The sequence below is a fragment of the Lytechinus pictus genome, chromosome 3, assembly GCF_037042905.1.
Source record: "Lytechinus pictus isolate F3 Inbred chromosome 3, Lp3.0, whole genome shotgun sequence".
NCBI classification, from domain to species: Eukaryota; Metazoa; Echinodermata; class Echinoidea; order Temnopleuroida; family Toxopneustidae; genus Lytechinus; species Lytechinus pictus.
This window is the reverse complement of record NC_087247.1, coordinates 22,679,476-22,703,791: the sequence shown is the minus strand read 5'-3', so window position 1 is coordinate 22,703,791 and position 24,316 is coordinate 22,679,476. Positions and strand designations below refer to the sequence as shown.

Genomic DNA, 24,316 nt, shown 5'->3' with positions numbered 1-24,316 from the left:
GGGGTGTATAACTTGTAGGCCTACACGAAGAATCATACCTGAAAAGGCTGAATGAATAATCTTACAGTCATAAGAAGGGTTATTGACCTCCTTTATTTAGAGGATTAAGAAGCATGATCAGTCTCAATGAAACTGATTGATTTAAAGCACTCTCCTGAGAATTCACTAGCATTCAGTAAAGCTACATGTAGGTATTAAAGGATTAAGATTAATCTTCTATCCCTCTTGATTTCTGATTTCAATTCAAACCGTTTGTTTTAAGATTTTACCCTAAACTTATTTGAATATGACTTGATGTACTTTACAACTTACATTCTTCGAGTTGTCAGAGTATTTTAGAGATTACAACACTCAGGTCCTTATGCATGAAGTTTAGTTTTGTGCGTAATTCCTCACTTACAAATTTGTAGTAACAAAAAAACATTGCTATGAGGTTCGCTATGAGTTGCTATGTACATGTAATTGTAGGCCTACAAGTTGTTTCATATTGAAATTAGTTCTCCCAAAATGCAGTCTGTTGCCAAGTAATAAACAAGGCCATTATAAATTATGAACAACCTGTTAATGATATTAACATGGTGTATGATGTCAAAATGATGAAAGAGGGAGGGGGAGATCAGTGGCATGTGAATCATATTTGTAACCTTGCTCTTAAGGTTTTCTCTCTTTTCATGATCCTGAATATGAAACTCCCTGTTTTGTTGATGAGTATTTTCATGTGGTTTAATGCTTCTACTCTTACCACCATGCCACTGGTTATTTATAAACAGGGAAGGTGTGAGAAACATGAGTCAGTATAGGCAACAATCATGTGTTGACTTTCTCTAAAGGTATGCGGTTGTTCTGAAAGCACAGTGTACAGACTTGTGTGTGTACACATGGGCGGTCTCCTGTATAAGCAATAATATGAAGATGAGCTACTTGGCCTGGTGGTCTACCCTCAGAATATCTTTTCTTCATCTCGTCTTGGACAAGCCGCACCGCTCTGCGACTAGTTTCCTTCCTGGGGCTTGGGATGGGAAGTGACAATCACGAGCTAGTCAGTCAAGAGGCTCACGCTAAATCAGATTCAAGGGTGGGATAGGACTCTATGCGATAGCCAGTCTGAATATATATGCATGCACTGTGAATTGTCCAACCTTCGCTAGCTGGCCTGTTCAGTGGCACTGCTGCAAACACACTTTGCAAGTGAAACCTACGGTAACCGACTGGTCGGAATTTACTGAGGAGAGAGTGGACTTGGAGTACTCACTCCCTGATACACTCTTGTACACATATCACCATCGTTCGTCCCCTTATTTGAATCTCTGGTTGAAATATTAGTTTCTTCGCGGTGTGTGATTTTGCTTGTGACCCACATTTGAGGGTAGTGAACGTGCATGGAATATAGATGAACCTGCATCAATATTGGATAGGTAGATATTAGAATGTGAGTATAACTATAAGATTCTGTTCACTTGGGCTTTTGTATTATCTCATTTTTAGCAGTTAAAATTATATTCTTGTTGTTTTCTATTGAGTGGAGTCAGGATGAATGTTTATCAATTTTTTATACAGACCGTTTTGTCGGAATATTATGAACTGACAACAACTTTGGCATCCTATATGTATGCAAATGTGGGGCCTATATAAAAAAGGAGTCACACACTCACCACTACTTTTATGAATAAAATGTGAAAATATTTTTTTTATTCCATTTAAAGCAGATCATTGTTTGACTAATGAATCATGTATGTACAGTAGGCCTAAAGTTTAACTTATTGTGATTTAACAGGAATATCAAAATACACTTTGCAATGTGAAAACATGACCAATAATTTATCACTGTTTCAAGAAAAATGGAAAGTACTATAACATTATTTTAGGCCAACATCCAATTTTAATAATACATTATTTCTACTGATTTGCTTGCTTGATATTTCAATTAATGTTCATTTCAATGATAAACTTTTGAGTTTTAAAAGCTGTCTTTTAGAAACTATTTACACAATAAATACTCCTCTCTATTTACCTTCATCATGTATGTAACATGTGTTTTCTTTAAGACAACAGAAATGTCAATGCAGAACATGTAAGCTAATGCATGTTTATATGCTTCAACATACATGTGGTAAATTATTCAGGCTGACAGACTTAAAGGAGAATGAAACTCTTGGAGCAAGTAAGCTTTTGTGAAAGCAGAAAAATCCAAGAATAAGATCAACAAAAGTTTGAGTAAAATAGGACTAGCAATAGAAGAGTTATGAGCATTTGAATGTCGAGATCACTAATGCTATGGACATCCTCCCATTGGCAATGCGACCAAGATCTATGATATCACAGATGAACAACTCTCCCCTTTTGGACACTGAAAATATACCCCAAAACCCCTCTTTCTGCTCATTCTAATCATATGACAAACGATTCATCAATGATATAATGTTGTGAAACCTCTATACTTGTCCTCTCATAAAGAGAACACCTCACCTTGTGATAGACTCTATAAAAGTGAGAATATAAGTGAAATAAGTACTAAAGTAATGAGGGAGTTGTACGTGTGTGACATCATGGATCTTGGTCGCATTGCCAATAGGAGGATCTACATGGTATTAGTGATCTCAATATTCAAATGCTCATAACTTTCTTATTATTCATTCAATCTTCCTCAAACTTTCAACAATATGCTTCTTTGATTTTTCTCTTTGATATGGATTCAGCTGGTTTCAAGGGTTTCATTCTCCTTTAACATATGTATGTAACAAGGAACATATTTTAATTCAGTTTTTAAACACCCACATGAGAGGTCGGTGATCCCATTTTCCAGTTCAAAATGGAAAGGGGGAATACCCCCATGGACCTCCTCCGCATTCACCCTTTCCCATGGGCATGACATCAATAAGTTGTTTGCTCGTCATCCATTCACGTGTGCATCAAAACGCAATTCAAATGGCGATGACTCATTCGCCTCCATAGGCTTTTGAGTGGAGTTTCAGGTTCGTGAGATCCAGCTTCTCATGGGGCGACTTGCCAGGTGGAAATATATTCCCAGCAACGGAACCTGCAATGCTGAACTCGGCTGAATTATGTATGGGATGTTTGGTTCACACGCTTGCCTTGCCACAGGTTGGCTGGCATATGAATAACATGGGGTGCTGGAGAATTCAAGGGAATTTGAGTTCTTTTATTAGCTGGTGCAGATGTTGTACTGAAAATAATCAATGATTGAGGGATTATTTTCTGCTACTCTGATTGCGGACTTTAATGTATACAGTATTAGGACATGTTGATTTGGATTTTAACAAAAATAGACATACAATATCAATATTAAACAAAGCTTCAACAAAGTTAAGCCTTTTTTCATTTTGTAAATTTGCAAATAAACAAATGAATAACTGGCTCTATGAACTTTGATGCTGGTATAGCCACTGCCATTGAACAATAAACCTCATTTAGAAGACCAATGTGTTATGTAATATTTACACGGGCTCCTATAACTGTCCTATTTTATCCCTTTTGTTTACTGTAATTGATTATGATTGCACTGGAATTTATTTAAGGGGAAGTGAATTGTTTACATGGTTTTTTGTATACCAGCAGAAGTACACAGCTTTCTTCACCAAAGTTTAATTGTCCCATTAAATTGAATCTTGAGAGCCTAGAGGTGATTAAATATTGTTACTTGGAACTCAAATGGTGTTGGCACTACCTGTTCAATTACATACATGTACATGTAGGCCTACATGTATGATCCTTGCTGGCAAATCACAGCATGTGAATCCGAGGAGAGATTGGAGGTACATTGTAAACGTACATTATACTGCACACTGCTGTTTTGGCGAGAATCTCTACCAGGAGTGAGCTTCAAATGTATATAGCTTTGTCTGAACTTTCAGAATTTTAATTATTTGACAGACAGCCAACAAGTTTATTTGTGTCAGATAGACATACATGTAGTACCTGATTACTAGAAAGAAAGTCGGCCATTCCTTTGCTGCATACATGTAGTAGGCCCTACATGCCTGCAAATTTGTATTTTGTGTTATTTGTAGAGCATTTGTGTATTTGGATTTGCATAGTGTTTATTGTAATTTAAACAGCCTTTAATTTTTTCAAAAATCAGATTGCTCTGCAGAATTAAACCTCATACACATGTCATTCAGAGGACAACTTTACATTGGGCCAATTGGGAGGGTGAACCGTGCGTGAATAATGAACATTTGTGAAAAGTTAATGAACAGCACATTTTTACGAGACAGAAGTCAATTTTATTGAAATGTATTGTTAGCAGAGGATCAGTGGGGTTATCAACTAATCAATGCAAGCACTATGTGATAACCTGCCAATATATCATCCATTATTACATTTGCAATGGACCATATGCAGCATTTGTAACAGTGAACTTTGAATATCATTGAGGTACAAATTTCAAAGAACACTTAGTGAGTCATTCTCAAAGGATAATCATTTTTTTTTATTATTATATAACAACTATATTGGCATGTAGAAGTAATCAAGAGAAATAATTTATAAGGATACATGTACAAATGTATACCATTAATTTTGTAGAATTCACAATTGATAATGATAATAATGTTTAAACATAAATATTGTGTTTTGGACTGCATATATTGATTTATGCCAATGCACAAACTGACAGTGGTTTTGCTTTCTAAAAGCTGGTTGCTTTAATAAAAATAAATTTGCTTTGAGACATATTCTCCATACATGTAATGTACAGTATATATGTGAATATTTTGCATTGTGGAATATGTTAAAGTGCCTCCACTATGGACTTTAAAATTGTGGGAGAGAGAAATCACTAGTTTGATCCAACCGCGTAGCCAGGATTTCATTTTGGAGGGGGCGGTAAATGCACGCAAAGCGTGCCAATACTTACAGAGCACGCGAAGCGCGCTCCCTAGGGGGTGGGTGCAGGAGCTTTTGGTGTTTCATAAATTAAAATGAAAAGGAGCCATCTCTCTTGTCTCTAGTACCTATATCAGCTCCAATTCAGTTGACTATATTGTGATTTTGAAACTTGTTTTCAAAAGTGATTGTGAACGCACAAAAAAGGGATAAAATGGAGGAAATTAAAATAATAAATGCAAATAATATCTCTAATACCCCATCGGCTCTAATTCAATTTTCTAAGATGATTGAACTTCATTACAAGGAAAACAGTGTGCAAAAAGTCGAAATTTCTGTGATTTATTTGAATTATATAAAAAAGGATTTTTTATTTGACTATTATCCTGTAGCGCTTCATTTTGAATGATAAAGAAACTTAAGTGTCATTCAAAAGTTCAAACTGAGGGTGCAAAACAGGACAGGAGATGAATGTGCAGGGAAATGAAGTTTAATAGAATATGATAAAAAAAATATTGTACTTTTTTAAAATTTAATATGACACGAATTGTATACCTTCCTCTTTTTAAATTGGGTAACCCGTTTGCCCCCAAATTATGGTTGTTTAGTACCCGGTTTAGTAATGAGCTGAAAATTGGGAGAAGTTGCCTATATGGAGGTGACGGCAGATATTGATATAAAGATTTTACCCGCCTGTAGTCGACCCGACCAGAAGTTGCGCGATCAATTTGAAAAAAAAAGATAACTTTATATACTTCGGACTAACCTTACTCTAATTCCATGCCCATCTAGCTATAAAACATGTCTAATTCCATGCCCTAATGTATACATTTGAACTTTAACAACTTTAAAAAATAAAGATTAAAAAGAAAAACCCACAAAGCTACCTTTCTTCCCTTTCCTCCCTTCGCTTGTCCTTTTCTCCTCTCTTTTTTCCCTTCTTTTTTTTTTCTTTTTGGGGACGTTTTTTTGGGGGGCGACTGCCCCTCCTTGCTACGCGCCTGGTTTGATCTGGAATACTATCCAGTATTTATGTGACCCAAAGAAAATACCCCTCTAAAAAGTAATAATTAAAAAGAACAATGAATGAAAATGAAATAATAGATAGATAAATGAAGAAAAAGCTAGAATTAAAACGATAAAAAAATTATAATTCAATTTACAAATTGAATTATATTGATTTTATGTTATGATCGTTAGCAAATTACAAGGATTCCAGGCTTTATTTTTATATTTTTTCATACATATCATATTTTCATTTTTTTGTTGGTCACCTATCAGCTGTATTTGTTCAAATTTTTAATTTCATTTTTTTTCGATCATGTACCAGTGGGCTTGTTCTAATGTTCATTTGTCACTTGATGGCAATTTCATGAAAATATTGTCGCATTAAATAGTTTTTAAATTTTATTTTCAATTAGTATGACATACCAGTACTAACTTCAAATTTATTCAGGGAGTTTACTCCCTGAATTTACATTCAACCTGCATAGTATCCGGGGGGGGGGGGGGGGGGGGTGTCAAATGTATTGCTGTACACATGTGTGACCAAATTATTTCCAAATACCCCCTAAACAAGTTTTTCTCTATGTGTGCAAAATAACCCCCTAAATGAGTTATTAGCGGGCTTCATTTACACATTTTGGCCCCTAAACAGGTTGTCTCCAGAATATTACCCCTCAAGAAAAAAAGCTTTGGAAAAAACTTTGAAAGTTTATGGATCTAGCTCATGAAACATGACAGTAAGGGTAATCAAGTATGAATGATTGTTTTACACATGTCTAGGTCACATAATCATGGTCAAAGGTCATTTTGGGTCAATGGACATAATGTTTTATTATCATAAATAGTGTTTTCTTCTGTGAATAATTGTTCATTAGCTGTTTTCAAAGGCAGCACTGCTGCTATATCGAATTGCGTAACAGTTAGAAATGCAGACTGCCAGAGGCGTTCCTCTTGTTTTTTAAAGTCTGTGTTTTTTATACGGGTCCTGAACAAGTATGTACATGCACAGCCCGCGTCCAAAACTGAAAAACACTCCATTAAACATGTCCTTTGGGTCACGCATGTGTACAGCAATATATTTGACTGGCCCCCACTGGGATAGTATCAAACATTGCATCATTGACATTAGATGTGTTCAGATTTGTACACAATGAACTGTATTTGTTTAACATTAAAGGGATGGTCTGGGCTGAAAATATTTAGATCTAAATAAATAGAGTAAAATTCACAGAGCAAAATGCTGAAAATTTCATCAAAATCAGATAATAAATAACTATTAAAGTTATTGAATTTAAAGTTTATAAATATTTTGTGAAAACAGTTATATGCACATTGTCATGAATATTCATTAGGTGGGCTGATGATGTCACATCCCCACTTTTTTCTTATGTTATTACATGAAACAATAAATGTTTCATTTTTTTTTTATGTGTAAATGATGTGTCTCCGTTATGATGAAGTAAGTTGTGGCAATAGATAACTTATGCACTTAATCAGTTGTCTTAGTTCTTGGTAGAATTTTTTTGAATAAACCTAATTTCATATAATAAAATACTAAAGAACAAGTGGGGATATGACATCATCAGCCCACCTAATGAATATTCATAAAGACATGCCTAGAACTGTGTCACCGTAATAATGCAAATCTTTAAAATTCAATAAAGTAATTTGTTATTCAATTTTGATCAAATTTTCAGCATTTTGCTCTGTGAATTTTACTCTATTTATTGAGATGGAAATATCTCCAGCCTGGACCATCCCTTTAATGCTATCAATAGGAATGTAATTTTTTCATACCCATACATCAAGTCCTTATGCCTGGTCTTTTCTTAAAACTGGACATCCATTGTCCAGCATTCAACAGCTACTGTTTAGATAGGGGCTCAGCTGCTATTGTGTGATTGCCAATTTGAACAAGTGCTTCAGTCCCAAAAGAAAGACGGGTCAGAGGGGTGCCTTGCTATGATCACAGTCAGAGCTGGCAATCAAAATCTCCCCTAGGAACAGTGAAGTTTCTTTCACTATAAATATAAAATATAAAATAAATAAGAAAGGAAAATATACTGCTAGCTGACCTGTAAAGCTCTTGTTGGTTTGAATAAAAATGGGTAGTTCCCACAGTCTGGCTTGTCATGTAGGGCTACATACATGTAGGCCTACAGTGTACATGGCTATTAATATTTTACTTTTTTCAGCTACATTTCATACTTCCATGATAAGAAGTAGTAGACTTTCCCTCATATAACACAGACAAAACATGTGTGTGGAAGGTCAACTATTTTTTTTTTGGGGGGGGGGGTATTGGGGTAGAAAATTTATTCATTGGTTTTCTATCAGAAATTGCTTTGACCAGGTAGGCTTTACATATAGCCTACATGTATCTTGTCCAACCTTATCAGATCTTGAGATATTTAATTTGAACCTTGTAGGGATAAAATAAAGAAGGCATAACCCCAGCCCAGCTGTCTATAAGCCCTCAACCCTAAATGTCCCGTGAAATTTTGCAATACGATCCTAAACTATACAAAATGACTTTGGAGATCTTGAGTTGAGTCAAATGTCAGCTCATCCAATAATCTGTCCCAGTACAAGATGTGGTGGGTAGGCAAGGCATTTTAACAAATTACTTTGTGAAAGCAGAGTGAAGTGTACATGTAGGAGACACTTTCTTAATTAGAGATTCATGAGAGGTCATCAGTTGACGGAAAGAGGAAAGGGCTTCCCTGGGGAAACTGAAAGATCTCTGTCTTCATAGAAGACATGCTGATGGTACGTAACTGTAAACGATACTGCTTGCATTTGTTAGAGATACATGTAACAGAGCGTTTAGAAGTGTGCACAGAATAAAGAAAAATAGTTTATATATTGCATCTCTACAAATATTCAATAAATTACTGCATTTGAATAATTCCATGTATTCATAGCCACAAAAATGGCATTATATGTAAATTAATGAAAAAATGGGTTCTATTCTCCATTTTGCTAATAATGTCAAATCAATTCATTGTATCTGAACCACAGTGTTGGTGAACATATTCTGTTGTTTAGAGCTGCATGAGAAACAGGTTTTTGGGAAGTTGTATTTTATCATAATCCTGGGTCCAGTTATGGAGCTTAGCAATTGATTGTGATATTTTATACACAGTAATCCATGCAATCAATTGTAGTTCCCAGCCCCAATGATCAATAACTAGCTTCATGTAACAAAACTGCCCAGGTCCCCCATGATCAAGATCTACCTGACCTGCAGACTACCCTTCTCTTTCTTAGGATCTTGTGACTGGGTCATGTGTACGATCTGTTGACAGCCCTGTTGCTTGCAGCCCTTTCAGTGGTTGTCACCATTTAAAAGGCTGCTGAAATCAATAAACATTCTTTGACCCACAGTTTGAGTTTCTGCATGAGTGCTCATACTGTAAGCCAGACTTGGAGCTACAACGCTTCTTTAACGCTGGTAACAGTTGAGCAGAGCTGCGAATTGAATTGCGAAGACGGCTCACATCATCTTGACATCTTGCTGTCATTCTGGCTATGATTTTGTTCTTTGCTCGGCTTCAGGTAGCTCATCTGTAGTACCTCTTCAGCAGCCTGTTGATAATGCTGGATGTCTTTTATATCAATCTTGTATCTAGGGAGGAAAGTTCACGAATGACATGTATTGCACTTATGCTTTTGGCTTTCCCTACTGAATAGTGTATGTATTTGAAACTCTCTCAGCTGTTGACATTATTGATTACTTGTGGTTTTGTTTAAAGTTCCTTCCTGTTGTAGTGTACTGTGTGGGAATTGGGTACAAGGTAGATGGAACCCATGCAAACATGCACAGTATATATATAATACATACACCAAAAGCTCAAGTGTTCTACTGTATCTATGTCTGAGGATTTTGATAATTTATCCAGTGATGTCAGGGATTCATTATTTTCATGGAAGAAGTAAAGGAGGAACATTCTCATTTTGTGCTGGTATGTTTGATAGTCCTACATGTCCGTGGTATTTTTCAAATTATTAGACCTCTTGTATTTGGTTTCTACGTTCATTGATTTTTCATTCATTTCTAGAAATCTTTTACCTTTTTTTTTTAAAGTACTGCTTTGTTGAATAATCATTTTATGTCTCTTTTTGTCTGCATACAGAATATCAAACTATGGAGATGACTTTTGCTTGGATGATACAAACACAATGCTGATTGATGACAGAACTGTAGAACAGCAATAATCAGCAAAATACAGAGAAAGTGGTGTTACCGGACAAGTAGAATGGCTCAACCACCCAGGCGTGTTAAATCAGCGACTGAGTCTAGAAGAAGAAATATGGAATCTTCTACAAATGGGAATTCTATCAATGGCACAGCCTCTGGGAGGGCTACTACGTCTCCTTACAGCCAGTCAATATCTAGTGTTTCTAAAGGTGGACATGGAAGTAGTGAGATTACGAGACGGGTGTCTCAAAAGGACAAACCAGCAATTCCTGCAAAACCACCACTAAATAAAGTACCACCTCCAAAACATAATGGCAAAAGTAATGGAACTTCACCTACTGCAACAACATTGAACAGCAAAACTCAAACTAGTGCAGCAAGTAGCGAAAAGCGGGAAGGAGAAAACAGGGTAAATGGTGGTAGCCAAGTTAGAAAGACTAGTGATATAAATGGAGAGGCAAGACCCTCAAGTGGTAAAAGTAGATACTGTCTTGAGATTACCTTAGAGAAGAAGGTGTCCACACCAACAGTTAGAAGAAAGCAGGCAGAAAGAGAGGCTGCCAACTCCATAGCTTCAAGCTCTGAAGAGAGCTCACCTTCACAATCACCTTCCAAGTCAGTGCACTTTAAGAGTTCGCGAAGCAATAGTGCAAGTAGTATAGACTCTAGGGATAGATTGAGGTTTGGAGGCATCCCAGGGAGCTTACCCCGCTATCAGTGCCATACCATCAGTAGTGCAGACAAGATCCAAAGGACCAAGTCTGCTTCAGGTAAAGCTGGGACAGGAATGGAGGCTCATAGTGAAACACAACTCAATGGATCTTCCAATGGCACTTCTGTGGTGGAGCCCATCCGAAGAGGTCGGGCAAGAAGCGTGGGACCGATACGCAGGGTACGTTCCAATGAGATGATGCCCCCCAAAAGAGATCTTAGTCCATCTCCAAAGTCTGGAAAAATCTCTCAGGTTCGCAGCAAAAGTGTAGAGCGATCTAAAAATCGACAGAGCTTTGGTGGCTTCGTGCAGCGACAGAGGCAGGCTTGGGAAGAACGAGTGACAACAGTGACCAAAAGAGCACCACTGAGTAATTTGGCTGAAAAGAATGTAAATAGAAGAAGCTTAGATCCAAACCATGCTCCAAAGATCATGCAAAAATCAGGCTCAGTTACTCAGCGTAAGAACATGCTTTTTGGTAAAGGAGCAAATATACAGAAAGTAAAGTCAACCATAGATGGGAACCAAGTGAATAAACCAACTTCCCCAACATCAATCCAAAACAAGTCAGATGCTAGCCAACAAGTGCCTAAAACGAAGTCTTCTAGCAATGACTGTGACTTCCACACCTCCACCAAGGCTGAAATGAATGGACAAGTTGGAAGCAAAGCATATGCTCAGGGTGATAATGTAGCTAGCTCTGATCAAAAGAGAACTTCCATTGTGGATAACCCACCTGATAAACCATCCGTCTTGCAGGAGATTGCTCCTGCACCAAGCAGTAAACCTAATGCTCCAAACAGTCTACCAGTCAAACCTGTTTATCAAAACGCAGATCTTAGCCACAGGGTATCAAGAGCGAAAGAAAATAACATAGGAATGCTTGTGACTGATTTGGATGCACTGGATGTTAATGGTACAGACGAAATAGACAATGGAAAGAGTCACTTGTTTATTGATGAGGAAACCTTGGGAATAAAACCAGAGTGTCTCAGACTCAAACCTCAAACAAGCGATACCCAAGGAGAGTATAGTGAAATCCTAGGACTCGCGGATCCCAAGGAAATTAACAAACTCAACAGTGAGACTCTCCATAATCTGAAAAAAGTGGATAACACATTTCTTGAGGTTGAGAAAAAGAAAGACACTGTAGTGGACAAAGCAAAAGAGCAAGAAAAGGCAGGAATCTGCAATGGAGAGGATGTGGGTGAAAAAGATGGACATTATTTCTTGAAGGTTGTCAATGAAGAACAGTCTAGGATAGAATCACTCTGTCGAAAGGTGGAACATGATCTGGAAAGTGACATGTCTGATGAAGGTATGTATTGCTTCAATACTCATCTTTTATCCTGTATTACACTCTTTAAAATTTGTGAGTTTAAATAAGTTATCAATAGATATCTTTTCAGATTCACAAGTTATTTTTTATGTATCAAACATATGTACATAGTCATTGTGTCTGTCAAATTTAGAGTTACTTCACAGTTGACAGCTCCTAATATATGGAAGTTTCAGATGAAAATAATAATTGGTGAGAATTTAAAGGTTAATGGTATAAGTTTGAGGATCATAACATGACTGCTTTCTTAGTCTTGGTAGAAAACCAAGTTTAAATGTTTTCCTTTTTGCTGATGTACATACTGTACACATATATGTACCGCACGTGGTATGTCTGGTATTGTGCCACGTGGAACTGCTGATTCACAATGTTTAAAGGTATACATCAGGCATCTACATGCTAACTCTGATATAGTTCAGTGTCATTTTACAAAGTTTATCATGTGATTTGACATAAACCAAGTTGTGGGTGAGATGGAAATGATCATTGCGGACTATCGTATTCATTCCACATGATATTTAGGAAGAACATCATGAAAAAAAATGTTCCAATGAAAGGATTGCTCTTCAAATGCCCTCACATTCACAGTACATCACCTTTTTCAATTCTAGCATCCGCCAGTCCTGTGTATTATATAAACAGTCTTTCTCTATCATGTGGATACATTTTCTTTCTGTATTCTAATTGACAACCAGAACTAAATCATCTTTATAACAAAGACATAATCAGAGGTACCATTTGCGTCTAAATTCCTGAAAGTTTTTTTCTATCTTTAGAAAACTAAGTACTCTATTCCTGTCACTAGAGTACATCTTGTAGCAAACGAAGATGTATTTTAATACATCTTTTGTATTTATAATGAAGAGACTGTTTAGGCTATGACAGCAATCATTCTGAAATTCTAGGCTTTGAAATTTATGTATTTCAATATTGTACTTATCTCCTATATTGAATATCAGATAACATTCACACACTGAATAACCTTAGTCCAGGGTGCCATTTCATAAAGCTCTTCGTAAGTTAAGAGCGACATTAAGAATGACTGGCAAACCTTTCTTATGCGCTAAACCATCGCTGATGAACATTTTCGTGTATACCAGGCCACAAGAAAGGATCACCAGTCGTTCTTAAAGTCGCTCTTAACTTACAAACAGCTTTATGAAACACCCTCCAGGTATATGAAACTAGTATACTGTGGTATGGACTGACTTAATGTACACTTCCATGTAAGCCTACTACTATTTAGGTTGAAAAGTGAAAACCATAAGCAATGCACATTATAGACAGCCTGCTGTGCTGATTAAATTAACCACTTATACCACCATCCTTGATCTTGTGCTTTACATACAATGTCAAGCATGGTATGATGATGATTAATATGCATGGATTATGATCCCTTCAACAACTCAAGTAGCCTAAACATTATATACCGTACATAAAGGATGGTATAAAAAATTGCATTGTTTTTATGATAAAGTGTAGGGGAAGGCAGGGTAAGTTGAGCATAGGGGCAAGTTGAGCCACCACCCCCAGGCTAATAATGAATGAGTCAGACATTGTGGTGGTGTTATTTATTGATGACCCATTGCATAACCCTTAACCCCACCACATTGTTTTAAACTTTGAAACAAAAAGTACTTTTTAGAGGGAAAAATATAAATTTCAGCCAAAAAAGTGAAAAAGGGTGTGAAATAGATAAGTGCTTTTTACCCACACACGTCTTTAAATGTATTATAGAAATAAGATTAATATTGTTAGTCCAGGTATGGATTCTCACTCTTGTCATAGTCTTTTACATGATGGATGCATAAGAAATGTGTGGATGTGAAAATATCGCAAAAAGTTTGGACGGGGCTAATTTAAGCCAACCAACATGGGGCAAGTTGAGCCATGGTAATTCTTATGGTAATATATAATACAAAATTTAAAAAACATAAAAAGCCATTGATATGCAGGCAGAAAGGGGCAAATTCACATGACAGTTCTTTTACTTTTAGAAGATGTTAGTATTTATAGAGAATTAGCAAGTGAAAAGACTTAAAATGAAAAATTGACATCCTGGTTCTCCCACATACATTTTGTACATAGATTTTGTGGCTCAACTTACCCCAGACGGTGGCACAACCTACCCCACAGATGGGGCAAGTTGAGCCATTTGACATCATTTTTTTCAAAGGTCACAACGACTTTCAGTGTGGGGGTAGAAAGTTATATATAGGTGAAAAATATTTCCCAAGAATCAAATTTAAACGCAAGGTACTTATTTCTACAATATTACTAGTCATATCAATTCTAACATGCAAAATGCAAAAAGTGTCACAACTTACCCCGCCTTCCCCTACATATTTGTAAAAAAATATATATAAATATACACACACACACATATATATATATATTTCTTTACCTTTATTTTCAAAGGGGTGTAGGTGTTGTACTTTAATAGTCAATTCGTAAGATGTTGGTTGTTTCAAACATATTGTTTCAATAGTCACCAGTACATGTATTCACTCATGACTACAAGCGCTGGCTTTTACATGGCCATCAGCAATATGGCGAAATTGGCAATAACAAGAATATTACATTTTTAAACAGAATCTATCATCATACACCGACATTTGTTATAACATGAAGAGTCCGTACTCCACAGAATCTTATGCCTTCAAGCTGTGTAGTTACTCTCTTTAATACATTCTACTGGGTAGCACATGAATGATACACCATAGTAATGATTTAATTGTGAATATCTGATATAAATGATGATATCTAGAATATTTTTTCTTCTATTTTATTTTTTATTACAGCGGGTGGAATATGTCGAGCATTCCTTGGGAAAGCCAATCTCTTAACCAGCAAGAAGTTCAAGCAATTCAGAGGGCTTTGTGAACAGAACATTGTAAGATAATAGATTGATATTAAACTTTTTTTATGTTTAGATTTAGAGAAGCTTGAGAGAAATATATAACAGTATGAAAGATTATCAAAAATTGTACGTCTACTTATTTATTTATTTATGTATCATATGTGATGTTAGTAGCTTTCCTACGACTTTCAGTTGGGTACATATAGAGCTATATAGTTTTTTTATTCAAAAGATAAATATTCTGATACAATATTATTATTAACTCCTAGCTTTTTTCTGTTTAGAATAGCTTTTTTTTCTTTCTAATCATGGAGTGTTATTGATGGATATTATTCATTTTTTTTAATTTCTGAAAGCTATATTAAAACCTATTCAAGTACAGTATTTGTTTATGAGCTCTGATATGTATAAAATCACTGATATAGCTGCATTATCCTCAGTCATAACAGTCTCTGATGGATTGGTCTGATCTACCAAGGTATTATTTTTATCATGAGAAAGCTGCATCCGTTTATCATGAATCTCTTTTCGATCCGGAATTCTGATTGTGTGTATCCAGGAAGAGGTTCCTTAGAAAGGAAACATTATCGCAAGCAACAAAATAGTTTGCAGTATCAGTTTGCATTTCAAATGATATCACTTTTTTATCAGCATTGATTTGGCAACCCAGTAATACATCAAGCTTCGATACTTTCTTTATATGGAAATACTTTCATACTTGGAACATAAAATTGTGTAAAGGCTTTGAGTGGAATATTTGTAACATCAAACAAGATTTACAAAATGTTATGATAATTAAAAAGAAAAATTTACTTTTAAAAATAGTGTATTTTGTAGATCTATGTTAAGAACTACAGTGTACACACTATCACCATTTTCCCTTTATGATTGCATAATAGTTCTCTAGATATTGATTTAATTTGAGTTCAAGTACAAGGTATAATGTTAAATGTCCAGTTTGTATGCTTGTACTTTTATAAAAGATAATCCTAGTAATGCGAATCCATGTTTGTAAATATAGAGTTCCAGTAACCTAGTACCTAGTATGTTGATATAACTTGAATACATTCAGTGAAGAGATTGAGTATTTATATTTTATAGACAATTGCAGTATTTACATTTATTTTTCTTTATTATTTGTTATTAACAGACACCATCTGAGGAGGCTGGGAAGAGCACATTGGCATCTGACCTGGCAGGCTTCTGGGACATGGTGATGATACAGGTAGATGACATCAACTCCAAGTTCATTGACATCGAGACTCTCAAAGACAACAACTGGAAAGTGACCGCTCCGGAAGTAACAAAGGTGAGAGGAAGTTTCTGAGTTGTGCTACATATTTTTAATCACTTTAGGCCATGAATTTATAGGCCTAAATCATTTTAGTATGTCAAAAGAACGCATTAAGAAGTTTTTTTATCACAGTTAAAAAAAAGAAAAATGATAAACATTTCTGGGGGGGGGTATCTTTAATACAGTAGATGCAAAGAGTAAAAACTAAACAAGTTGACGCTTCCTTGCATCCTTACTGCTTTGCTTGGATCCCAGCTCTGATTTTTTTTTTATGAAACAGATCACTGACTGATTGAATATTCACCAATATATTTATGCCAAATATTTTTGTTTGCAATCATACATATTTTTTTAGTTTACATATTGGTTTTCAGAGGAAAGCTTGGTTGTTTTGGTTTTTAAATGCCACAGAAGTTCCAGCAAATCCTTTTGTGACGTGGAGGTGTGGATCTTGTATAACCTTTTCTGCACTAACGACCCTGAATGGCTCTTAAACAGTCCATAACCAATATATAAGATGAGATTTACTCACTTTGTGGAATTCCATCAGTTGTTTGATCAGTGTGCATTCCAAAAGGCCCCATTTAAGGTGAATTTTCTTCCAGTTTTGGATCAGTGAAGAAAGGAGGATAATCGTGATAAAATGAAAGGATTCTGATTGACCCATGGATTGTATGACAAAGATATAGGCCTTAAAATGTAATCTCTTTTGTTATCCTGTGTATTGTGTTTGATTTCAATTGCCTTGATTTGTTATTTTCATCTTTCTTTATAAGTCGTGTTTCAATTAGGCAAACTATGAAAAAAGACAAAATGACAGAACTTAATGGATAACTATGCACATAACATTTCAAGGCTTGAAATTCAGGCATTTCTTGTAGATGTTTTCCTATTTCTGTTCGGGAAGCAACTAAATATATCTATTACTTTAGTTTCATCTTGGCATGGGTTCCGGAAGCAAGATCGGATATGCTGCAATGACAGCTACATGTAATACCAGGAAAGGATATGCAGACAACACAATGTTTATGCTGTAAATAAATGGTACATTATCCTTATGAGTATAACCACACACACATGCACTCATAACTGCAGAAATATAGGCTGTGTAGATAATATGAATGTGAGCAAATGCTAAAATCCATGGATGTAGTCATTCCTTTTTTGCTCTGCATCTGGAGGAGTGATTGAGCTTGACGTAAAAAAAGGCAGAACATATAGGCCAAGGTCTTCAAAACCAGCAATGGGTTTTGGTATTGTGCTTGAACTTACATGTAAATTACTTTGTGTATCAGTGGTGTATCAACTGAGTATTGATATCAAGGCCAGACTACAGTAGTTGGGTATTCATAAAGGCCTATCTGTGAACAAGATGCCTTGTGGTATTATAAGCCAGTCTTTTCATGTAGACCTAATAGCGGATAGTGACATGCTGATATTTCAATATTTCCTTCAAATACATTATTTTCTTATTTTTTTTTTCCTTGGGGGGGGGTGTTTGTTGAAAAAAACAAGATGGATATTCTATTCCAATTGAAATGGTTTTTATAGAGAGAAAATTTGGCCTAGATTTGTATGACAATATACATGTACATTGTACAGTCTGAAAGTAATTAAAGTTTAGTGTACTGTAAGCGAGAGTCTGGTACAGGCCTGTTGTTGGGATAAAAGAAAACTATAATGTGATGTGTGTAATCACAGATTTCTCTCTTACTTTAGAATCTGTATGCAGAGTTTAAAAAATCTATTCTGTGTTCGATAACTATCCACTATAATAAGTCTGAACCACACTTCGAGCCAGACTATTTCAGTCCCATACCATTGAAAAGGAAGTAGTGTTAGCCACGTGCTATGCAGTACATAGGACTGTCAAATCAAATTATTGTTGAACTGTGAATGACCACTATGAGGGAGAAACGTTAGACTCCCGGTCATGCTGATTTCGGTTATATGTAGGCTAATACCATTTGCGGTATGCTAATAAATGTATCCCCATAGCCCTGTGAGAGGTGTCATCCTGTGAATATATTGTATAAAAGAGTTACATGTAGTCCAACGCATTGTGCCGCTGGTTAATGCCCCAGCACAGGCGTATATGCACTTATGTAAATTCAGCAAATAGGAGAAAACAACAAATTTAAAATCCCTTTGAGAACACATTTTAGATTAAAATTATATGTGGAGCATGGTTTTTATGAGGGAGAATCAAACAAAAAAGGAGTGGTTAAATTTGATTTTCCAAAACTACCCTGACAAAGAATTTCTCTCTATTTTTAGTTTAGCATATTCCAATGCCTGTACTCCTTGATTTGAACTCGAACCAAGAAGTGAGAAGACAAGACATACAGTAACAGTATGCTACCGGGCATGCAGGCTCAATGGAAAATCGTCCCCCTAAATACTGTAGGTCGCAGGTTCGATCCCCAGCAGACTCATACCAAAGGCTTTTAAAAATGGAAACCTTCTAGCTTGATGCTCAGCATTTAGATTGGGGAAGGCCCATACTAATTATGTTTGCTGGTAGAGCACATTTCTAAGTGAAGTGGATACCCTGTTCAAGTAAAATATTATTACTAGGACTTTAAAAAAAAAAATCTATAATCCCCCTTGTCCTCACTATAATCATTACCAAGTTTCTACTATACATGAAAACCGAAATTTTTCATTGCTTTAAAATCTCTCTTCAAATGTGTGGCATTCAAGGGCTGCTACATGTACCTTCTGCCAGAGGATACAGCTAAAACACATGGATCTTGATTTGATATCAATCCAGCCAACCACCTAATATCACAGGATATTCTATTTAACTCATGCAGACTCTGGCATACGGAATTCATGCTAATATTACTATTAACTATCTCTAGGCCTATAAATAGCAAGGTGGGGGAAATCATGATCCATGCTGCAATGTACGAGCAAAACAGGAAGTGATAATTTGAACAGGTTTCTACTGATGTATCCCAGCTTGCCCCTGCTGGATTTGGAGAAGGATGAACGAGGATCGGAGAAAGCCTCAAAATAGATTTAAGTTTTGAATGCACTCGGGTGTCTTTGCCACTGTGCAAGAAGTTGCCCCCAAGAACCACTCATGCTCAGATTAATAATTAGATTAATAAATTAATAAAATTTAAGGTGCGACATGAGAAGTTTTTGTCCAATGGTCTCATGTCTTGTAAAGAAAGTGTCTGCGGGGTCATTTCTAAGGATTTTACGGAATTGATTTTGAAAAAAGTGAATCTGTGGTTGTGAAGCATCAACTACAGTACTGTTATTTAGAGATGATATAAGAATCGTTACAAGTGAATACATATTTGCTGCATAGAGACTCAGAAAATTAAACATTGATGATATGGTTTTACGTTTTTGGAAATCTTTTGAACATAATTTGTTGAAATGATCTAGTTTTGTAGATGTAATTTACCACCCTTCTCGGACCTTCTAAACCGAGCATTGCTTTAGAATCATGATAATTTTACAACAAATTATCTCATTCTTATCCCTATATCTAGTTAAGAAAATGCATTGATAATACATTAGTCACCAAATGTAAATGTCCCCAAAATAAGATCTCTTTTTTCCCCATTTTGATCATAAGAACAAAGGACCTTCTTGTATCAAACCAATGAGATCTATTTAGCTTGCCCAAATGAAAAAAAAAAAAAAAGTGTTAAGTGCAGTGCTTTAAGCATCCCAATCAGCACCAGATAGTATGATGTAAAATTGTGCCAGTTACATGTAGCTCCTTTGAGGTATCACTATCCTTGGTTGAAATTTATATTTTGGTGTGTCAAGTGTAGGGCGTTTGTGATATAGTAATGTATATTTAGACAAACCACTAGCCTTGGCAGTGCATTAGAGGGGTTTGTAATTTACAATGCCAAAATATTTAGCCTGATTTCCAGGAATGTCGGGGGTGTCTCTCTCGCCATGGATTATTGTCATTTACTCATTATTTTCAAGTTATGAAATCTTAAAACACCCTGAAGCTATTTTTTAAATGATACATTGGTAGTTAATGACTTAGCCATAATATAACTAACCAAAGCAGAATTTTCTTACAAAATAATCCTGCGTTGCTTTGAAGTTAGGCTACTTGCCAGAGGTCACTTTACAAGCTCATCGTAAATTACAAACCTTACCTCATTCATTAATTATCTGATTCATCACGTTAGTCCCAGCTACCTTCATATTTTGGATGAGATGCACGTTTAAACAGCCTTTAGGGTTATATTGTACATGTAGTGGTTTTGTCGCCTCCAGTTATAAAACTTATAAGCCGGATTTAAAGGGGAATGAAACCTTTGGAACAAGTAGGCTTGTATCGAAACAGAAAAATCAAAGAATAAGAACAAAGAAAGTTCGAGAAAAATCGGACAAATAGTGAGAAAGTTATGAGCATTTGAATATTGCAATCACTAATGCTATGGAGATCCTCATATCGGCAATGCGACAAGGATGTGTGATATCACATGTGAACAACTTTCCCTTTGATGGACTATAAAATACCCTCAAAATGTCTCTTTTTGCTTTTTCTTATGGTGATACAAACTCTTGATCCATGATGTATTCTTTAAAAATCTGTATTACATGCCCTCCTATAGATAGAACACATTATCTACTGATAGATGTGATAAAAAGAGGCAATTTAAGTGAAATATATACTAAAGTAATGGGGAGAGTTGTTCACAAGTGACATCACACATCTTTGTCGCATTGCCAATTTGAGGATCTCCATAGCTTTAGTGATCGCAATATTCAAATGCTCATAACTTACTCATTATTTGTCCGATTTTTCTCAAACTTTCGTTGATCTGTTTCTTTGATTTTTCTGTTTTCACGCAAGCTATCTTGTTCCAAAGGTTTCATTCCCCTTTAAACAAGGTGATTTGAATAGGCAGATGATCAAGATTTTGTTACACAAAAAACTCTTTATTAAGAGTAATTCTAGAAAATGTCGAAATATTCTTAAATTTGGCGTGACTTCTGCTCACTGTCTCAATATGTTTTGTTTAAAGCAGAAGACACATTCACCTGCAGATGATTGAACTTATGATACTATGCTGTTTGGGGAAAATTTTGAGATTGAGAAACTGTTTTCAAATGTTTTTTTTTGTATCGATAACCTTCCTTCATTTCATGTTAATTTCAGATAAGCCCATGATAGAATGAAATGTACTATTAGAGTCATTATCTGTTCACTTTGTTCATTTTCATAGAAATAATAAAGTACACATGAACTGAGGTATCACATTGATATACATGAAGTTTGTGAGGATCTTGGAAAAGGAAAGTATGTGTAAATGTACAAGGTCTGTGGTTTTTCATATAGCTCTTACTGCTCTGCATTTGCTGGCTGTGTATTTCAATCTCATTGAAAGTCAGAGTGAAACTACATGTTCAAGTACATTTCTACTCCACCCATTTTTAAGTGGACAAATTAAAGGGAAACTAAAAATAAATGTAAATAAAATGATTGTGTTTTTTGTATTTGAACGATTTAGAATCTATTCTGGTTCAACTATTATTTCTATTTTCACTTTTATAAGTTAGGATGATCGATTAAAGTAAATCAGTCTCTTGTATATTCACCAACACGACCTTGCAAAGTGAATGTGCCTGAGCAATACATTAATTTTCCAAATTCCAAAAGAACATTGATATAAATTACTGATTTTCACTGTGTAGACATCCAGAGCAAAATGTTTGAAGCCAAACTTTGTTGTTCCTATTGCTGTCGTGGTCACTTCTTTTTAAATGGACCTTCTAGTGAAAACATGGCGGATATTCAAAGAGACCAGGATGATAGAATTGAAGTGTAGTCATGTCTTGCAAGTCTTCTGCCCCTTGACGCATTGTAATGCGGGGACACCAGTTTTGGTTGCAGTTGACCTCATTTTCTTGATGAAAGTCTGCTCTATTCAGGTAATTTATGAGCCATGAACCAGTGTCAAGTAACAGTCAAATCTGGGTCAGAGGAGGTACAACTTCCATCCACCAACAGCCTGTTCAGATGGAGTTAATTTTTTAATGGAATATTGGATGATGATCATGTGTAGTCAGTGAATATGTCTTATACATCACATTTGTTATCAAAGAATTATATTGTTTTGATGATTCTGTGATGATAATTGGTCACTTATTGTTAGGCCCTAATCATAGATTCACAATAAATTCTACATGGTTATGGTTTGGTATCAAATGAAAGGGCCTTGATTAAACAGGATTTGAGACCCTGATTCATGTTCGAGAAGGAATTTCTCTCTCTGCATTCATTGTGGTTACCAAAGTTGATTATTTTTAATTTGTTTATTAAATTCATTTCAACAATATTAGTCATAGTATCAACCAGATAACTTTTGCTAGAGCAATACAGTGTTCTAGTAGGATCCATGATGTATGTAAAGTGACACCAAAGAAACTTATTCTAAACCAACGGATGGAATGTCATGGGAAACAAGGTAAAAGTTTTGGTTGGTCTAGTGTTGGGTTCAATGGTGTAGTACTCACAAGGGTGTGTTGGGATGTCTGGGTTGTCTGGTATCAAACCCTGAAGGTATAATCTTGAAGCCAAGGTGGAGAGATAGAAGAGTATGTGATTTAATATCATCAAGGTAGCTCTTGAACATGCTGGATGGGGAGGCCTATATTGTCTCGTGACATTGGGGTTTATAATTCTCATCTGTCTCACACTTGAAGTGCAATACCTGGTTGACTTCTGCTGGTAGGAAGGATTTCATGTGCTAATGATAATCATCTATTATTTTTAATAGCAAATTTATTGAGGAATTATTATTTTCATCCCGTGACATCCTTGATGCTGGTGTTAATACCTGGACAGGATTTGCTGGTAGGATGATCTATCCATTGCCGTTGAACTTCTCTGCGCATCAAACACAAGCCTACATCTACATGTACATGTATGTAGTAAGTCATGGCAGCCATGATTTTGTGTGAACTAAATTTCATCATTTGAGATTCTCATGAAAATTGAGATGGAAAGTTAATTTGTAAACTCGTGAATAGAATCATCCATCGCCAGATCTTTCTCAAAGATCTCTGCATCAATTATCAGCATTGAAATGGTCTGTTCAATCCCAAATGTGATTCTATTTTCTATTATTACCTGTAAGGGTTGAACTCAAAGTGAACTTATTATGCCAAGGAGCTTGATTATGCTCAATGTCATGCAAGCAAAAACAACCGAACTATCACCTCAGCTACACAGGTCTATTGTAATGATGAAACACTACCATGACACTTTGATTGAAAAGGATGTATATTGTTAGCAGAGCAGGTGTATGCGAATGAGGTGTGTATATCCATATGACTGTGGAAATATGCCAGCTCTGTTCAGTCTGTTCAGAAATTAATTCATATTCATGTTTCTTTTTTTATGATGTGTGCATTTCCATTGTGACCCATTGTTCACAAGATCACCATGAAGCCATTTTTTTTCTCAGGAATATTCAATGTTTATCGAATCAAAATGATATTCGTGAACACTTTTCTAACTGTCCTGTTTGTAATTTACTTTACATAACATTCATAGCACCCCAATAACTGCTCTCCTTTGTTACCCTTGAACTTTGTGGTAGACTTAAGAATTTAGTTTGCCAGGTTTGCAGGACCTTGTTTTTGATGGATTGCAATTTAATGAACGAAGAATTCTGATTGGTTTCTGGTCAGTGTTTTAAATAAAATGTGCATGCAATACGATCTTATTTTGCCGTTGCTACTAAAATATTGCAAACCAAATCGTTATGGAGCCCTGATATGATCTGTGTTGAGGTGAAACTGCACTGCCACTTCAGTTGCCATCAGAACATATAGGCCTAGATTGTAAAATAGTCTTTATCAGAGTGTTATACCCATTTAATAGATAATTAATCATACTTGTTGTTTTATATTATATGAAATCCTATTTACAGAATATTGATTTATTTGTTACTCATGGTTATAAGCTTTGACAACAAGTTTTGCCAACTTTTGCTAAAAGAGATCGCTAAAGCCTGATCTATCTAACAAGATGCATGTACTATGGCTGCTGCCTTGTACTTCAT

The 24,316-nt window shown here is 35.7% G+C and overlaps 1 protein-coding gene across 5 annotated transcripts; it reads left to right on the top strand.

Annotated features, from left to right (window-relative positions):
• The first annotated feature begins 530 nt into the window (after window positions 1-530).
• On the top strand, window positions 531-19,905 carry LOC129257608 (serine/arginine repetitive matrix protein 1-like). 5 transcript variants are annotated; one of them, XM_054895976.2, is made up of 4 exons: window positions 531-1,429; window positions 9,987-12,081; window positions 14,904-14,995; window positions 16,113-19,905. In XM_054895976.2, exons 2-4 carry the CDS (start codon window positions 10,110-10,112, stop codon window positions 16,287-16,289), a joined length of 2,241 nt encoding a protein of 746 aa, XP_054751951.2. In that variant the 5' UTR covers window positions 531-1,429; window positions 9,987-10,109; the 3' UTR covers window positions 16,290-19,905. The 5 variants fall into 5 exon arrangements, with proteins under 5 accessions (XP_054751951.2, XP_054751952.2, XP_063952720.1 ...); XM_054895977.2 differs by lacking the exon at window positions 531-1,429 and adding an exon at window positions 9,273-9,544; XM_064096650.1 differs by lacking the exon at window positions 531-1,429 and adding an exon at window positions 9,298-9,505.
• The last annotated feature ends 4,411 nt before the right edge of the window (window positions 19,906-24,316 follow it).

Bases quoted from the DNA above. Each gene is read 5' to 3' on its own strand.
- LOC129257608 (XM_054895976.2), top strand. From the start codon at position 10,110: ATGGCTCAACCACCCAGGCGTGTTAAATCAGCGACTGAGTCTAGAAGA. The intron at 12,082-14,903 runs GTATGTATTGCT...TTTTTATTACAG, and splicing joins AAGTGACATGTCTGATGAAG to CGGGTGGAATATGTCGAGCA. The intron at 14,996-16,112 runs GTAAGATAATAG...TGTTATTAACAG, and splicing joins GGCTTTGTGAACAGAACATT to ACACCATCTGAGGAGGCTGG.